The sequence below is a fragment of the Diadema setosum genome, chromosome 4 (assembly GCF_964275005.1).
Source record: "Diadema setosum chromosome 4, eeDiaSeto1, whole genome shotgun sequence".
NCBI lineage: Eukaryota > Metazoa > Echinodermata > Echinoidea > Diadematoida > Diadematidae > Diadema > Diadema setosum.
Window position 1 is genome coordinate 33,169,500 of NC_092688.1, and position 19,507 is coordinate 33,189,006.

At 37.4% G+C, this 19,507-nt stretch overlaps 1 protein-coding gene across 1 annotated transcript; it reads left to right on the top strand.

Annotated features, from left to right (window-relative positions):
- The first annotated feature begins 1,056 nt into the window (after positions 1–1,056).
- LOC140227153 (protein ABHD15-like) lies at positions 1,057–2,472 on the top strand. The gene has a single exon (XM_072307586.1). The coding sequence runs from the start codon at positions 1,057–1,059 to the stop codon at positions 2,470–2,472; it is 1,416 nt and encodes a 471-aa protein (XP_072163687.1).
- Positions 2,473–19,507: the final 17,035 nt, after the last annotated feature.

A 19,507-nucleotide genomic window follows, 5' to 3' on the forward strand; every position in this document is an offset into this window, starting at 1 on the left:
CGTGCGCGGCGGGCGCGCTCGCTGTTGGATAGCTGTCGCCTCTTGTCATTGTGAGCGTCTGCTCTTACGACGCTGTCAGATGGCGCAAATCGAACACGCTACTAGTCGCCCTGGAAGCTTCTCAAGTAGACACTGACTGTTACACTACCTCTTCCACAATTGCATCAGAGCCGAGGGAGCCACGAAATGGACCACTCGCATCGTTCCTTACAAATTGCATGCATTTAGTGACTATTGTGAAGCAGGCGAGACCTTCAAAACCTCTCTTGATAAGCTGTCGCTACGGAGCGTGACGTTAAATGCTCTGTTTGCAAGGCTTGAAACGTGCCACCGAACATTAAAACCGGAACGGCGGTAACTTCAATAAGAGCACGAGAACTATCATTCCTCGATTTCTGGAATGTTTCGTGGTCGATTAAAACGCTGAGAGCCGAAATGGATTTCTAAATTGACGCTCTGCTCGTGGCAATATAAATACGCGAATAGTCAACGTTGATTGTGTGTATCAGCGGAAATACCGATAAGAACCATAATGAATTCAAGCTTCGCCCAGACTTCTGACATTTAACTCCGATGGGAATACTGCACTGACGCGTCCGCTAATGAATTCACACGTTAAACACCTGAATACATTTGTCTTGCTCTAATTTCCTCGTTCCGTCAGTATCAATTTACCACTTTTGATATGTTGAAACAAGGAAGACTGTGTTAACACAAATCTCTTCCTGGTAGCGATGTGACATTTAGCATGTTTCTTTGCCAACATATCGAGGCTTTTCTTTACTGTGTGTCCACGGGATATTGCAAAACTTTCTGGGAGTTTACGGAAGCGTAATCTGTAGACATTTTCTTTTTTTTCATTGGACATTATGCATCACACAATGCCATATGTTGTTTTGAAGTGATACATATCTCTCGCTTTCGCTGAAGTCTTTGTTCGTCTCCAAAGGAACACTTGTCATCGTGTGGCGTTTAGGGCCATGCCCTCTCTGCCACAGACGAATACGTGATTAAGGGACAAATTCGTGGCTGGCGCCGCGGTAAGCCGATTCATCGATGCAAGCTGTTCGGGCGTCCGCGGCAGCGTACTACTCGGAAGCCGTCGGGGCAATTATGAGTGTCGTCTTCCACGGAACGCCGTCGACGGAACTCGCCTATTCGCAGACAGACACTCTGTGCGCCAGCAACTGCGAAAGCCGACAAACTTGGTGCCTGCCAGATATGCAGGGCGGACCGAAGGAACCCAGCCCAGTCAACAATGTTCCCCGCTCCTTCCTAACTCTTCTGGTCGAATGGCTGACGCTGTGCTGTACCCTCATGACACTTTTTCTGCGCTGGTTTTGGCGATGCGGCACGCGGATGAAGGAGCCGCCCCCTCTGCCGCATCTAAACTTCCGGTCCTCCTCACTCCTCAAGTATGTGCTAAAGACCTGCCATGCCCTGCGTGAACCCTTTGTCCCTCTGAAATGGATTCGCTTTGGTCACCTCCATACTATTCTTGCGTGCATACTGTGTGATAGCACCGTGTGTTATCGTAGAGAGATACTACAGATGGCAGACGGCGGTATCGTCGCTCTAGACTGGGCAGACACACGTAGACAGAATGACAAATGTAAGCCGAGGACCACCGTCAAGGGAATAGTCATTGTTTTGCCAAACATCACCGCGAGCTGTGGAGGAGTTGCTCGACTATGCCTAGACATATGTCGCCATGGTTACGAACCAGTTGTTTTTCAACCACGAGGAACAAGTGGTCTCCCCTTGACAGCTCCCAAGATCCAAAGTCTTGGAGACACCTCGGACCTTCGCGAGGTGGTGCGATACTTGAAATCGAAGTACTCGCCTAGAAAACGTATTTGTGCCGTTGGCCTTGGATATGGCGGGAGCCTGCTGCTTTCTTATCTTGGAAATTACGGATCGTCATCGAGACTTTCAGCTGCGGTGTGCGTGTCGCCGGTATATGATCTCCAATCGGCAATTCATGAAACGCCTGGTCCCTCCATACTCAATTGGATTGTGCTGCAATTACTGAAGTGGAGCTTCACCAGACACGTGAACGCAATGCCGCAAAAGTTTGACCTCGACTCGGCGTTTTCCTCTAGAACGTTATCGGAGTGGCTCCAGGCCGTCCACTGTCCCATGTACAAGCTAAAAGACTTGGACGAATACTGGGAACATAACGAACCCTTGCGAGAAGCTGACGAAATAGCCGTTCCTCTGCTCTGCATAAACTCGCTTGACGACCCTTTCACCCGGAAGGGGAATATCCCATTTGACCTTTTCTCCACTCTCCCGAACCTCCTTCTAGTGACAACGGAGAAAGGGGGCCATTGTGGCTTCTTCGGAAATTCTTTCTCTCCCAATTCCTGGGCACACAATGTATCACTGGATTTTATCAGTGCCGTGCTACAATTTACAGACAACCTCACCAAGGAGAGGAATATTAGTGGGAGAATAAGGGTGGATTCGTAAACTCTTATGAGAGGACCAGTTACTCCTTGCTTTTCATTTCTTATTTCCATCACTTTTTTGTTGTTGTTGTTGTTTAACTTCCTTAAATGAATACCTGGTGATTATTGAGAGGAACTTACCATTGGTTTGGAAACGAGCATCTCGTTTCAGGATCTCGAAATCCTAGATAATACGTCGTAAAGAAATACCGTTTATGTTTCACGTGGTACTTGTCGCCTGGCATGACTAGTATCGAGAGCTGTAATGAAATTGAAATATGAGATATTGAGATGAACCCCATGTTAAGAGTTATTTACAAAAACAAATATCCCGTTCATGTCTTCCTTCTTCTTTCGCCGCAAAATGAAAAAAAAAAGTACTAATATTCAGAAACATGATAATGACGCTTAGAATAGGTCATTATTTGGAAGGTATTCTCTTCGCATGTGTAGTATCATTATCAAGCTTTCATTTTGGGAAAACATCAGTCAACGTGCTTATTGCAAGGTGGATGTTTGGATGTATTTTGTTTTGTTTTCAAGCATACATCAAGTCCATTGTTGAATTTAAACTATCCCTGATTAAAGATAACAATCCCCGTAGAAATCGTGGGTATCCCCGGAGTGAACAAAATCTTTATGATGCAGTACACGTAAGTCAAGATCTCACAGAAACCTTAGTATCTCTCTCTCTCTTTTCCATGTTGATTGAGAAGCATTCATTTTGTGGATCGACAAAACAGGGTGATACGCCATTTCTGTCTCGGTGTAGAATGTCAGCTTCCAGTACCATTTTCACCTCACGTTCTTTTGATGCTAATTGCAGTTCTCGGCTACAGCTTCACGGAAATTTGCAAGCGATAGGCATGGAAGTTGAATACGAGTTATTCGAACTTTACTCGAAATTCAATTTTGAAGTAGGAAATCTGAAGTAGGAAATCAATCCCTCGTTGGATGAATATTGAAAAAAAAATAAGATGTTGTATGAAATGGCGTCAGTTTGGGTTTCGTGGTAGTAAATTATCTTGCAAGCAATTCCCAAACGTGTACTACAAGTTCGTACCGGGCGTTTATCACGCCAATATAGATAATGACTGTGTGATGTACAATGATTATAAAGAAAGTTGAGATGCAGTCGGTTTCATCTGAGATAGATTACAGTTTGTGTTTGGAAAATTGAAGCCGCACTCGGTTGACTGAGATAGAAAGTCAGAGAAAGTGTCGCCTTCACGCTAGTGAAGATTAATCATGGCAATAGAAAGAACTGGAGTGACACCTAAACTGTATGCGACTTGCGCCGAAGGCGGATTTTGACAATCAGTCTACAATGTTTAGAGATGATGATGAATTGCAGAAGGTACGTGTACAAAAAAGATTAATACAATCCAGATATCATTTAAAAGAAACATTCTAAGCATTCTTGTCATAAGAGAGCCTCTTCGAAATCCACCACTTATCTCTAAAGGGAATGAATGAATGAATGAAAAAAATCGTTTATTTCATTGTTTTTTTTTTGTATTCCTTTTATTATAGTCAATGTGTACTTTCATTACTCTATTGTGTGATCATTGTGTGATCATGAAATAAACACTTTGACTTAAACCTATGAAGAATAAACATTGATTTCAATATCGCAATAGAGCATGATTTCATATGTTTAGTACGCTTCTGCATTCAAGATATTTCTAACCATAATATTCTATATTTTCACATCATGCTAACTAACCATTATTAGGTGTTGTACATCATACTGACCCATATCAATGTCGGTTAAATTGAACGGTGTTATTTTGTGTGATAACGTCTGACAAAATTGCTTTTCTAGTGCTGATTTCATTGCAATATTCGTACTATGATAATTTCATTAAATATATAAAAATACATTGTACACCGAATTATGCTAATATCTTTGCAGTGTTGTTTGTTTATGTCGAGTATACCTTATTTTCAATCAACGAAGAGTAATACATGATGCAAAATATACATTTGACAAGTCATATTGTTTAGTAATCTGTAAGAAGTGCAAGTATATCTACGAATGGTTATATGATGAGAAAACAATGCATGGAATGGTAGCAAAATTTAGATATAGCGATGGGGGAAAAAAGAGTGATCTACTGAAGAGCGGGAATTGTAGGACGCACATTGTAGATCAGTCGAAACACAATGCGCCAAAAACATATTATAATACAATATATGCAAAAATAACATATATACCGTTTTCAAACTATCGTCATTCAATCAAGGCAAAGGCTGGTCGGTGCTTTCAGCATTTCCCATATCATATTGATGCACATAATTCAGTCTCGGAGGCTAAGTCAAGTAGTTGTTCATCCCACTCTGACATGACGTCATAATCCACTTAAAGTTCTCATGCCCCCATTATCTGCCGATAGAACCTTGCTTATTATAAGTACATTTATAGGACAGTTTGTCGTGCAACCCATTCGGAGAAAAGTCCTTACTAAGTACCAGCACGCACACCCACTCATTCACACACGTACACGCACACAACATACACACACACACACACACACACACACACACACACACACACACATTATGTATTATTTTTTTTTTTATCAATGGTATCTTTATTTCCTCAAATCATTGATCGCAGCCAGAGGCTGAATAACAAATGATTTTACAAAATTGAAAAATATACATATACAGTATTACATAAATATCAAAATGTAAAATTACATAATCATACATACAATCACATACAAAACAAGTACAAATCAATATTACATAGATAAAATATGAATAATTGTTAGCAATTTGTTTTGTATATAGGGAAAAGGAATGGAGATATGCCCAAAAGAGTGCAGAATACCAATTTCGGTAAATATCAAATGCGAAAGTTGTTGAAAATATATGATATATAAAAACACCATCAACATAAACATAAACATATGTATAAATATATATATACATATGTATATAAATGTATGTGCATATATATCTGTATGTGTTTATGTATGTGTGTATGGGTACATTAGCAACCTTTAAAAAGGATTCTTGAGGTCAGTTAAATGGGATGACCTTTGCACCAGAGCAGCTACTCTAGGGGAATAATTTAACAAGAGTACCATCTTTGTTTAATTATACAAATTATACAAATCTTTTAATCACAAAAATATATAAACACGATAAAAAGTTTTTTTTTATTCTACTTAAAGGTGCTTTATAAATGGCTAATATCAGTGGATCATAGAATATACGCTGAATAAACATATATTATCATACGCGTGAGATATCTAAGCATGCCGAATAAATATGAATCCCATTGGTCTATCAAGTGTTATGAATTATTTCACCGATAGACAAGCCCATATATTTACACTGAAATTATTATGGTCTACATAATTACGCATTATTTTCATTATACCTCTGGCAGCAAGTCACACTCATGTGACCTGTACATTTCTAGGTTTCTCTTTTAAAAGTAGCATATTCCACAAGAATAATAGAACCCACTGAAAAGCAATGCTTGTACGTGTTAAAAGGATTGCCCTGAAATGTAATGTGACATCTATTTTGATAATACGAAAGTCTCACAATAGATGACAGTAAACTATTATCGTTTTTGTTCAAGGAAATGCAGCGCCGATGGGGACTGTTAGTCACACATGATTTATTCTTGTTGTTCCACGTTAGAGTGAAGATAATAAGTGACAGTACAAGGTAATCCTGGTGTCAACAACAACACCCACGACAACGACGACGACGACGACAACAACAACAAAAGCAACAACAACAACAGAACGTTAATAACATATCGACATGTTGACAGATGCAGTGTGTATACCGGCTTTTTTCATGCTGCCAGTGGTAGTCAATGACAACTTACAAAACTCAGAGAAGTTATATCTTTGTTTCTTTAAATAAGGAGACATATCATTCATGCAAACATTCCGACCGTCTCTGCCATTTTACTCCCCCTCTCTCCCCCTCTCTCGTTAGATGATCGGAGTATCCTCTCGGATCACTTTCTGTATCTGTACTGATTATTTATTCTTCTTTCTTTATTTCTCCTCAAAAGTTGTGCAGAGGTTAGCTCAGAAAGTCCTCTGCCTATCAATTTCAAAATTATACCATAATGTATCGTGTCCCAAAGACGACAGATCTAGTTGTATATAGTCATTATATCTTTTTCATCTATATGAACATATCTACACATTTATGTCTATGCGCATGTATTTAAACACCATCCAATGCATATCTGTGTCCTTGTGTGTGCACGTGCATGTGTATTTGTATTATATAAACTCTCATAATGATAATGGACGCCATGTTACACTTCAGTGATATGGATATGTTTCTAATTAATTATCTCAAGTAGCTCTCTTGTAAGAGAAATACTTGAGATAATTTTCTGTTCTGGGTGTATCCTGTCGATCGCGTAGTGAATTTTCACTCTCACCTTTTAGGGTAATGACTCCAAGATGTCGGTCGAATACAGAAACAGACGCTTCTGTCATGCACGATATTGTGCGCGTCAGTAATACCACATGCATATTGCCAAGTTACATGGACTTTCAATTCAATTCAATTCAATTCAATTCAATTCAATTCAGTTGAGTTTTCATATAAAGTAATACAAGGTAATATACATAATGCTTACATGAGTAAAGAATATCAAATCACGCAAATTTCAGTGATACATAATACAGTCATAGTAAATGTGTCTTTATATTTCTATAAAAGAATTGTTAAGCAACTAGACTTGGTTGTTGTTGTTTTTTTTTTGTAAAACTGTATGTGGAAAATAGAAATCTACAACAAATGATAGCTTGTAAATTTAGTGAATTACTCTAGAAGATAAGGGCATCTCAAGATCTGTCAAGGACTCGATGTATGAAAATCTTGACATCATGACGTCAGACTTTCACTTTCATCCTGAATTCATATACTTGTGCGACGAGCGAGAGGAGTATGAACATGAAATTAGTGCAGTACTATCTCTCCCTATACCCCAACAAAGTATGCGAGGATTCAAGTTTGTTTGCTTGTTTTCTGCAGTTTCCTTGAAAAACATTAACAAAAATATAACAACAAAACGACGTACATTGCACAATTGACGTTGTGAATAAAAACAGATTTTTATGTAGTAACCTACACACACATACACATAATTATATATATATATATATATATATATATATATACACATATCATGAGTGAGTGTGTGTGTGCGTGTGTGCGTGTGTGTGTGTGTGTGTGTGTGTGTGTGTGTGTGTGTGAGTGTGTGTGTAATCATCTATGAACATATGCTTGTATAATATTATGCTTCGTAACTACATCGGATAAATTTCTCTTACACGTGTACCTTTGCTTGTTTGTTACCAACGCAGGGCAAATGGGCGAAATGCAGGGTACTGCCATCACAAGCAAAAAACTTGATGTGGACGGGCAAGTGTTTAAAGAAAAAAAAAAAAAAAGATCGTGCATGTGATAATCTGTGAGAATGCATTTCGTGTGGTGCATGCGAGTGAATGTGTGTTTTGTACTCGTGCAGGTGCGTGTTTTCCACGTGTAAAAGAATATTGATAAATATCGAAGTTGTAATAATAAAAAAATGCGCTGTAAAAATGAAAGGGTTCATCAAATTTTTACATGCTGTCACTCCTCCAACCTTTTTTGTAAATGTTAGATTAAAAACTAAAAACGTTGAATTTACCATTTCTGAAATGGTAGTTTAACTTTTTTTTTTGGTCTTAGGGTTTAACATTTTGAGTGTTAAACTTAACATTTAACAAAATGACGGAGGAGTGACATTTAAAATGTTGATTTACCATTTCATTTGTGAAGAAGGGATACTGATTCATAATTTCACTAAACAGAATATGAATATACTTGTATTCACAATTCTTGTTGGTAGAAATATTCACTATTATAATCATAGCGACTTTCACTTTTCAACAACATGGATGAACACAGACCACCACATGCAGATTGGATCTCGAAAACAAGGAGAAGTGTGAAAGGGTGTTTCTGCGTTAATCGATAATATGGGGCAGCGTATAGACAGGGAACACGCAACCTCTTTTATGAGTGTTTTCACGTATGACAGACTCGTCGCCCGAGTTAAGGGGGTAAGATGAAGACAACAACAACAAATGGAGACACGTTTTGACCTTTCGCAACGAGCCACAGAACGCGAGATTGGTGGTGGACCCTAGGCTTGAAGAAATAAAATTGCAGGGCTTGAATTCGATGCATAATTTCCAGCTCGTATTGTTATTCTTGTTGAGACAGATGAGGGACTGTAGAGATCCAATTAGAACAGAATCTACTTTATATGCACCCTTGTACTCGAAGGTTGAAGTACTTTGGCATGATGTAGCAGGGGCTAGCTGAAGCGATATCATTTGTAATTCCTAAGGGAAGTGTGCAGAGAATGGGTTGCATTTTGCCCAATTATCAACCATACTGGAAAATTCTTGCCGCCTGCTTGTTGCAGCATATTATCAGATCTAAATTTTGACCCAGGATACCGTGACACTTTATGCAAATCGTTTGAAAATAAGACGGTGTGGACAATAAATCGAAACCAGACAGTTGCCAGAGAGTAAGTACCTCTAAATAAACAAATGCCTTCACGGAACTTTCAGAGCCAACGTACTTTTTTTTGGTAACCATCAGCCAGACTCCATCCAAAAGAAGTTTTGCGTTTAACTTGCTTCCTTTTTTGTCAATTCTTACTTTAATACAGTGCGTATTAGTACTTGACAAGGGAAATTTGATGATTATGATGTCACAAACGGGCAAACCTACACATGCTGTAAAAACAAGCAAACAAATAAACAAATAACAGTATATTACAATACCTGACAAACTCCTCATTTTTCTTTTTTTTTTGTGTGTGTGTGTGTCATCTCCTATAGTCTTTAGAGTGTAGCTCACTTTTCAACTTGTAATCAACATATAACTTGATTTATAGCGTCAGGAAAAAAAATGACATATGCCCGTAACGATATTGTTGGTGCTATGGTTCCGAGGTCATACACAATTATGAAAACGGTACAATTCGTTGCCCAAATCCATTATTTCCCTAATATTGGGGCAGATAGGGCAGGATTGATGTATGTCGATACAGTTAAACGAATCTAGTACGTCATACGTGTGTTTTTTCCATCTCTGTTCCAGTCCCACTAATGCATCTTTCATTATCAGCTTTTACATTTAACAGCGCTCGCTGTATATAATTATTTCCTGTTTTTGATTTGACTTTGATTTATGCGCATTTCTTTGCAAGGATTAGTTGAAGGTTCGATCGAAGCGAATCTCTTGTTTATGACTAGACTATACTATAATACATTATGAACAGAAGAAAAAAAAAACAACAACCGCAATAAGAAGAAGAATCCGTTCTCCCATCATTCAACAATATGTAATAAAGCCATTCTCTCTCGAATGGATCTCTCTCTCTCTCTCGGCTATTAAAAGTCTACACGTTTATCAGCTCGCAGCATCTTAGCACTGCTGTCAAAATGCTTCATTCGCCGGTGTTCAGCTCGTAGGGAACGTCGCAGTTGGAGGTATATTTACATCAAAGTACATTAATTACATTAAACAAATAGTAGTATCAATGTGATTTCAAATAATGTTAATTAAGTGTATGTTCTGATGGTTAAGAAAGTAAATGATACAAATAATATGAATACAGGACTATATAACATGTAAGGTGGAGATCACTAATGGCTGGAAATAAGCTGATTGGGGGAGGTCTGGGATCTCCGACTGCTTTCTAGTTTAAACATTAGTCAACATGCCAACATAGACATACTCATCGTTTGAAAGAAATTACTTTTTTAATGAATCCCGTTAGATGCAACTATATAGCTGAAAGCGGCGATTGGCAGCAAATTACTAACCGTCACAACGTCATGTCTCTCACCTTACCCCATACCTTTTATAACGTATAGAAAGTATTCAGCTTCTTTTGTAACTGACTGTTGCCTAAAATAACTTTCTTTTTGTTGGTGACACAAAGAAAATGATAAGAGAGATCATCGTTTAATCTATAATAGAGTGTATTCTCCGCCACCTTCTTGGTGAAATGCAATGTGAACCGCTTCAAAAAGGCAAAGGTGTTAAGGGGAGGTCTAGACGATTTTCAAAATTTCACGTCATGTAGTGCATAAATCGACAGTTCCATGTATAGACTTTAACTTAGTGTGGCCCTGGAGCAGATGAAAGGATATACTCTGAAAACCCCAAAACATAATACGCTGAACAAGGATGATGACATAGAGGTTCACATATTTCAGAAAAGTAGTAATGTATTATTCCACTGCAATACCGCTTGCTCAACAAGTTCACCTGTGTATAGAATGCTTTCTTCGTTTGTTCTGCTTCTTTGAACCCCCACTCGTGCATTCTTAAGGTGAAGCTGCCATATCAGCATCCTTGTTCATTGTGACTTGTTATAAAATATCGAAAATATTATTATTCCTCATCCCAGTACTATAAATTCTGAAACTCTGTACCCAGTATAACCAATTTATAGATGTTCAAAGGTAAAAGTCTGAATATCATCCGGGAGGTTTTCTTTAATGTCTCTCTGCACTTCTCTCTCTCTTTCTCTTTCTCTCACGTAATTTCACAAAATGCTCTTTTCTAGGACCACCGTTCAATCAAACAAGAATCTGCGAAAGTCTTCGTGTTACCTCAAGCAACAAGATCAGGAAAGGCATCCTTTCTTGGCTGGGGTCGCATTAATTGGTTGCAGGAAAATTTGAAAATCCCAACTGTGAAGAAGAGGTATCATCTAAGATGAATCCCAATATCCCTCCCCAAGAATAAGAAAGAGAAGAAGAAAAAAAAAAGAAAAAGAAGAAGAAGACACATACACAAAATCCGATCCATCTACGGAGGCTTATAATCTTACATGAAGGTGTAGATATAATACTTGCCTGGAATTGCGTTCTGCCGTGTGTTAGTATTGTGCGAGTACAACGAGGGAAGGTGAAACAATATCTCCCATTTGTATAATACATAGATCCTTTAGTTTCTGTTGCACACTGGTCTTACATCTATGACGTCTTTTGAGAGACTTAAGAAACAAAAAAACCCTCCTCGCTCATCTCGTGACCATCATCTGTAAATGCTGCAGAATGTACACAGAACTTAACCACTTGCCTCCGAGGAGTGGCAATATTTTCATTGATTCAAGAAATGCGCTCCACACTTGAATCCCATACGGAATAAGTCCATAAAGGTGAACATTACAGACACTGAAATTTATAGGGTCATATCAAAGACATATTCTTAACTCGCTAAGTATGTAACACTAATCACGGTTTGCAAAGGTTTCTCTGCCTTAAAACACGTGTTTTTTCATTGACTTTTGTGAAGCAGAGGGGGCTATTAATGACAGATTTGTATTTTCTTTTAAATGTCGTTATTGTAATCAACTGTCATCGACAGAAAAAGGTAGATTATTTTGTGATGACACTCATGCCGAGCTTCTCAAAGCTGCCCCCCACACCCGTATCAATATGTTTGTTTGATCAACTGATTTTATTTTGTTTAACACAATTTCATACATAAATCATAATTCTTTTCAGTAATATCACAGAAAGCATCCCATATAAATTAAAACGTACATGATTCGAAGAAAGAAAACAAATGCGTACATTGATTACATTAGCAAAATGTATATTGTGTTTCCATATTTGCAAATAATTAATTGACAAATTATGCATTCTCTTGACGTTGAATTTAGATTTCAATCAGAATTTTCTTGTGCGTCTCTGGCTGTAACAAATGCCTGTAAAGGGGGAGTTCCGAGCGTTAAGTCCTCTCCGAAAGTCTATAGGTAATGAGGATAAGGTGCCTTGCCTAGGGGCACAACCACTGGTACGAGGGACTCATGATTAATGATGGTTCGTGGTTTTATCCATGGAACCACAGCAGCTCCTTAAAGGTAAATTTACCCCCCAAATGCATGTTACGTGGATTCAGTGACTTACGAAATATCAGTTATCCATATCAGTGAAATTTTAGGAAAACAGAGCATTCACTAATAAAACGCTCTGAATTTCTAAGTTGAACCAGAATTTCCTGGAGCAAATTATATTGTTCTATTCTGTAAATATAAAGTTGATTTTTTTATTTTCATTATTATTAATTTTCTTCGTCCTATCTTGAATGAAAACATAGGCAAAGAACTCTTTCATTGCGCTAGAAAACTGATTATCATGTGGAATTCTCTTATTCATGTTTTATATATATATATATATATATATATATATATATATATATATCATATATAACGTTCAACTATAACATCACATGTTATATAGTCTTCCCATCCAGTGATGGCCTTTACAAAACTGAAAAAAAAATTTTGAAGCGATTGTCTACTTTTCCTCAAGCTTCACTATAACGTGTTATACTATTCACTGAATCCGCATTGTATTTAGGTTTGGAGCAAATATATGTTGGTTGCATTACAAAACAAACAAACAAACAAAAACTGTATGATGTTCTGAACTTTTTTTAAGGGAACTCAGCACCAGTCAAACGTCAGTCTCGAAAGAAAGAGTAAAATCTCAGAAACGCAACAGTGAAAATTTGATCAAAATCAGATAAAAATCAGGGAAGTTATGAGATTGATGATGTCATCGCGTCACAACTTATCATAGTTTGTTCACAAAATGTTGAAATTTTCAGGGTTTTGTTGTTGTTATTGTTGTTGTTCAAACGCAATTATGCAACAGTCTCAAACCCTAGTATCTGACTGATCATTATTTTTTAGTCATACAGGCATGGAATAACAAAATGTTGTACAATGTTGTAATTTTCGTCATTTTTTGTACACCGTCTATCGATGGAAAATTGTAAGGTGTTGACATCAACAGCTTACTCATTGGCACATTCATATCAATTGCAATTCGTTATTAGGAAGATTCATTATGTTTCAGATTTGATTAATCCAAAATGAAATAAGTTCGTAATTCAGAAGATTCTTTCGTATGCCACTTCTGCTAGTTTTCAGACTAACAAATTTGCATGTTTGGATGAACGAACCTTTGGAATAACGAGCTTTGGAATAGCGAATCTTACTTCATTTTCGGATCAACGAATCTTCGGAATAACGAACCTTCGGATTTACACCACAAATGTTCGGATTAACAAACGTCTACATGTAGGTGGAGGGAATTGTGTGTTTCGGAATAGCAAACATTCAGAATAATAAACATCACCCATATACTAACACTGACGAGGTTATACTGGGTAAACGACAACACAACACACATTCAGTCTCTTCTGAGGAGGCAATGCAGGACATGGATATAAAAGTTCAAGTGAGCCCATATTAGCATGGTGGCATGTTAATCAGGATACCATTGTTTCCAATTCCTTAATTTTTTGGAACTTAAAAAAAAAGAGAATACTGATCTACGACACTTATATCAAATTAACGTACAACTAGACATAGAATATTGTGGAAAATGAATTACCTGGTTCGTTAACATTATGTTCTCGTAATAATATCAGAGGTTTACGATTAGTACCTTGGAGGGAGGGGGGAGGAGGGTTGTTTTTGCATACCCAAGCGGGCATTGCTTGAATAAAAATATGTTTATGTTAAACTGAAAGACGTGTTAAACCGTTACAGACTTAAAACTAGTAAATCATGGATCCCATGATAGATCTGAAATGGGCTATCCACCGCCACATATTTTATCACTTGCTACATATCAATTTATCTTTGTCATGTTTTGTTAATTTGTTTGAATCATGTCATGTTCAATGCTGTAGTCTGCATAATGACTTTTGCTGTTTTGGAAATAAGAACAAACGACGACCTAAAAATAGATAGTTCCCAAACCTCATATCAGTGATAGAGGAGAACATGCCATATTAAACTTAAACAGTGCTGCCGTCAGACCTCTTAAATTACGTATTTTAAACATTTCTGCAAACTGTTCTACGATGCAAGTACTTGTTTACTCAAGGAAGCCCTCACTTTATGCTATTCCTAGAAAGCTATGGAGGAAACACGGATGTAAGAACCCTCAGCATAAGTCCTTCCGCCAACAAGCCCTAAAAGAAGTCCTTTTACGATCTGTATAACTCTGTTAGCGGAAAAGTTTCAGAGTGTCTGATTACAGGAAAAATATTAGTATCTGCTTAGTGGTGAATTTATTCATTTGAAAACACACCAGCAAAACGAAACTGACGCTCATAAACATAGTTATCGCAGCATCGTGTTACTCACTCATTGGAGTGCTGCATCTGTTGTTTTTGCGTAGTCACGTTTTAACTGTGAATGCACTGGCAGCAGTTTACGTAGTTATGGATAAAATTGATAAGTATATGATTTGTTAAGTACTGGTAATTTAATGCCAAAGACATTCTGAGAACGGTAGCGTACTGTTACACTAATGCATATCTGGGAATTACTTGAATTCTTGCCACTTCAATATAGCCTAAATAATTTGCACAGTCTAGACTTTATAGAATTAAGGAATGTTTCGGTGTTTCACCTAAATTTTGTTGCTGTTGTTGCTATTGCTTGTTACATTTACGGATATGTAGCTTTCTTATGTGTGGAAAGAGACTCAGAATTGAGTGGGAAAGAACGTGATGACGATGTAATTGCAAAACTTTTCTTTTGTGCCATAATTACTAAAGGATAATGCTATGTTACCATGTGTCCATGCGTTCACAATGTTTTAAAGGGAAAATAAAACCCAAACATGTATGTGGATAGACAGAATGCATATATGTATATATATATATATATATATATATATATATATATATATATATATATATATATATATTTTAATAAGAACACATCAGTAAAGTTTTAGGAATATCGGACAATCAGTTTAAAATTCATGAATATTTTTGTTTTCTTTAAGTTTCGGTACCTTCATTGCTGAATAAAAAGTTTACAACAATATGGTGACGTCACAGTAGGACAACGATATAAAGAAATTTTAAAGGGAATTAATCATTTTTAAATTTTTCTAGCAAAATGAAAGAGCGCTTGATTTACCTCCTTCAGAAGGCAGGGGTAATTATTACCTTCAACATCTCATTGAAAGTAGAAGGAATGTGTATTTTTTTATGCAAAATGAAGTTCTGTGGAATTTTCCTTATATTTTCTTTGTGTCGTTGTCCTATACATACTTAGATATCTCAAATTGTTGTTCTCTTCTTGTCCAGCGATGGTGGTACGGAACCTGTAAAAATTGATAACTTTTGAACGGACTGTCAAACTTCACTGGTATTTCTGCATTCACTCATTGTATCCACAGTTATTATGTATTTGGGTTTCAGTCCCTCTCAATAAACATGATAAAATATATCATGTTCAGCGCTGTTTTAATGAAATTATGTCTAAAGCTCTGGAGCGCTGAGCGGAGAGTTGACCTTCCGCTGCGTTATTGCCTCCTCTCGTACCATCAGTCTTGTCAAAGGAATTCAAGCTCATCAAGTTGGTCAGTCACGTCTATTTGCTAATATCCCATACTATGGACCAAGAATCTGCGATTCAAAGCACGGTGGTCTAGAATGCTTTAGAATTTTCTTGGAGACCGCTGGTTCATGTATGATTAAAACCTTGCAAGATTAGTGCCAAGTGGACGCGGAACGCAATTGTAAAAAGCACAGCAGTGCATTCATTACATTTCCCAAGTAGATATCAGAATTGCCCTTGATGCTAATTTGTGTACGCCCCGGTTAAGGCGAACGTGAACAGAAATTCACCCCAATATTCTATGCCTCTACGGGTGAATTTCATATTGTCATTAATTCCTAATACAGTCCGACCTCAATTATCTGGCTCTACCTATCTTGATTCGGAATTCTCTATCATCCGGACGCGTTCACGCCGTGAAGACGAGCAAAAGAAATAAGTTGATTTAAAACTCAATTAAAAGTTGAACAACTCACAAGGTTTAACTATGATATTCCATACAGAAACTTGTCCTGAATTTTAGATTAAAACGCTTCATTTCAATTTTAAGTAGGCTTGCATAGTCTACACTACGGTTTCGGGGTACGCTACCTACTCAGCTACCACTTGGGCGGCAGGTACGGCTACATGCACGCGTGTACATGTACACTAACATTGTTTTATCGATATCCGGCCAAATCGCCTTAATACCCGGACGGCGACCGTTCTAACATGGCCGGATAACTGAATTCGGGCTGTAATTCTCGTCATTACTTTTCAATAGTGCTTCAGCGTCTTTGATGGAGATTACTCCATTCTGATTGTTTGTCGGTTACTTTGTTTCTTCCTAAACGAACGATATTGCCGTCTTTTACGCTCCTCCATAATTCAGTCGACTTCCTGTACGTTATAATGCATATGTTATGCATTCATTAATTGAAGAAAATGACGAAAATAGCATTGAATGCATGGGTTGTATTGTAGCATGCATGCGTATGCATATTCATATACATTGAAATATAGGACTGTTTGGGTCTAAAAGTATGGCAGAATTGTGGAGACGATGCACGCCTTGATTGCCAATACGTGACACTAATAGATTATTGTCGCTCTATTCAGTCAACAGAATCTGATTCGGGGAATAATCTGCCTCATTCCGTCGAGAGGGCTTATAGGTACCTACTATTCAATGATTAGAATGTATCTCTCCCGAACTCGTTATTTAAATTCTGAATGTTCTCATTCGCATTCATAGAGTGCCAAATTTCGCTCTATGTCAATTCCATCCCATGTCAGTGAAATCAAATATACGGAATCGCAAACAAATAGGAAAACCATGAGTCGATGCCAAAATCATCCCCTCAGCTTATTGGCATACCTGGTTGCGGCCAATACCACTTTGAATTCTTGTAAAAAAAAATATATGAAACATTAAAATTTTGTTACTTCCTTTCCCTCTGTCAGATAAGAGTGGTAGCATTATTATTTTGCATGCCTTCTTAAAATTGATCGCTTGTCAATCTTGTGTGATGTTATAGAGCTTGTATAGATTTGGTTCACCGACCTTTCTTTAGGTTTCTAACATTTTTTGGTGAGATAATGGGAAACCTTTTATGAAATGTAAAAGAACATCTAATTCCAAGAGGAATTCAACGTTAACTTTGTTTGATGAAAATTGGTTCTGAAATGGCTGAGATATCCAAAACAGAGCGATCCTAATAAAAGGTGGGACCCACCTTTTATTATGATCGCTTTGTTTACTTTGTTTTTGGATATCTCAGCAATTCTAAAACAGATTTTCATCAAATAAACTTTGAATTCCTGTTAGAATGATATCACCTGTATTATTTCATAAGTGTTTTCCTGGTATCTCGCAAAAAGTTACAAGCCCAATTCTCACCTCCACCAATACTATACCACCCCTTTAACATTTCGATTTGTCAGATATTAAGGTATACTAGTCTTGTTTTGCTGTGAGTATAAATGACGACTTGATCATGGGATGGAATTGCAGGTTGAGTTTTGAATGATTTCTTTTGTGGTGTCCATATTCTTGTATCGTTGTCATCATAATTATTCGTCTGTGGGGGCGTATTATTTTGGAAGCCTTCTGAAATCACTTGCCAATTTCTTGTGATGTTAACATTTCGGTTTTCAATTATTACAGGTATACTGGTGTTTCATTATTTTGTAGAGACGAAAATGACACATTTACATGTTGTTGTTTTGTTTGTTTGTTTGTTAGTTTGTTTGCTTTGGGAAGGGATTATTTTTGAGTGTGCATGATCTTGTATGTATCTGCTAATGTTTTCAAGTGTGTCTTTGATGAGAATAAAGAAACTAAAAATAACAGCAAAATGCAACAAAAAATAAAGGAAAGAAAAGACACACACACACACACACCAAAAACAAGATTGTATGCCCAAAAGGCGGAAGCCCTGATATTCACACATCATCCAGGTACTCCTTGCTGCGATACTCAATAAGAGACATAGGAAAGGATGGGTGGGGGTGAAGCAAAGCCCATGGAGAGTCATCAACAAGTGCCACAGGAATTGACATCAGATCTTTCCTGGTGTAGGGTCGGGTGATGCGGAAACCCAAAGCCGTTGACAACATGACACGTCTTTTCAATCTAAAGAGGACACAATCGTATGTAGTCTCTTGATGGTCTTTTCGTCCCTTGAGGCACTTTCCATTTCGCAACCTTTCTGTTGTATAGCTTCATCGATCAGCCAGCTGTTCCAATCATATGAACGCCTTCGCCTACGATGAGCTATCATTATGCGAATATATATACTCTGTTTACTTTGTTCTTCATCATAACCGACGCTATATATCCGGACGCAGCTTGAGTTGTTGGCTCAGCCTTCGTCAAGAAGACAAGAGCTCTCTTTCCACTTGTTACCTGGGGGCTATAACTTCCTGCTCGTTTTCAATATCCGGGACTCTCTTTGTCTCTTCGACCGTATAGCTACGAAGTAACGAGGTCAAAGTGGAATCGGGTTTCAACAATACCGCCTATAAAAACGATACAATCTGTCCGTTTCCAAGGCTTAAACGATATACGAAATCATATATATAGGTGAATCCTTTCCGTACTTTTTTTTTCTTTAAATCAAGCTTAAGGATCTCATGACCATTTCATTATAATTGTTTTCATTATCAGCACCATCGTCAGTACTATTATCGTTATTATTATTGCTATTATCATTCTTATTGTCATTATTGTTATTGCTATTATTACTATTTATCATTATTATTATTATTATTATTATTATTATTATTATTATTATTATTATTATTATTATTATTATTATTATTATTATCATTATCATCATTCATAGTTATCATCATTTTCATTAATGCAGCACCTGAGTACGGATTTGATCTGGTGAACGAGAATTTCTGGGCTCGAAATCTAGCTGACGGTTACATTGTTCGAGATTATGTTGTATCACTTTTTACCTCCTGCATGGCTGAGCTGTGTATGAAATGGGTATACAGACGAAATCTTGGGTAACACTCAATGTTAGGGTTCATCATAATTATCATCATTATTATTTTCATAATTATCACCAATATCAATGCCATGACCATCATTATCACTATTTGCCTTATGAGAGAGAGAGAG

What these genes read in the sequence shown, in the direction of transcription:
- LOC140227153 (XM_072307586.1), top strand. Translation starts at nt 1,057, where the DNA reads ATGCAAGCTGTTCGGGCGTCCGCGGCAGCGTACTACTCGGAAGCCGTC.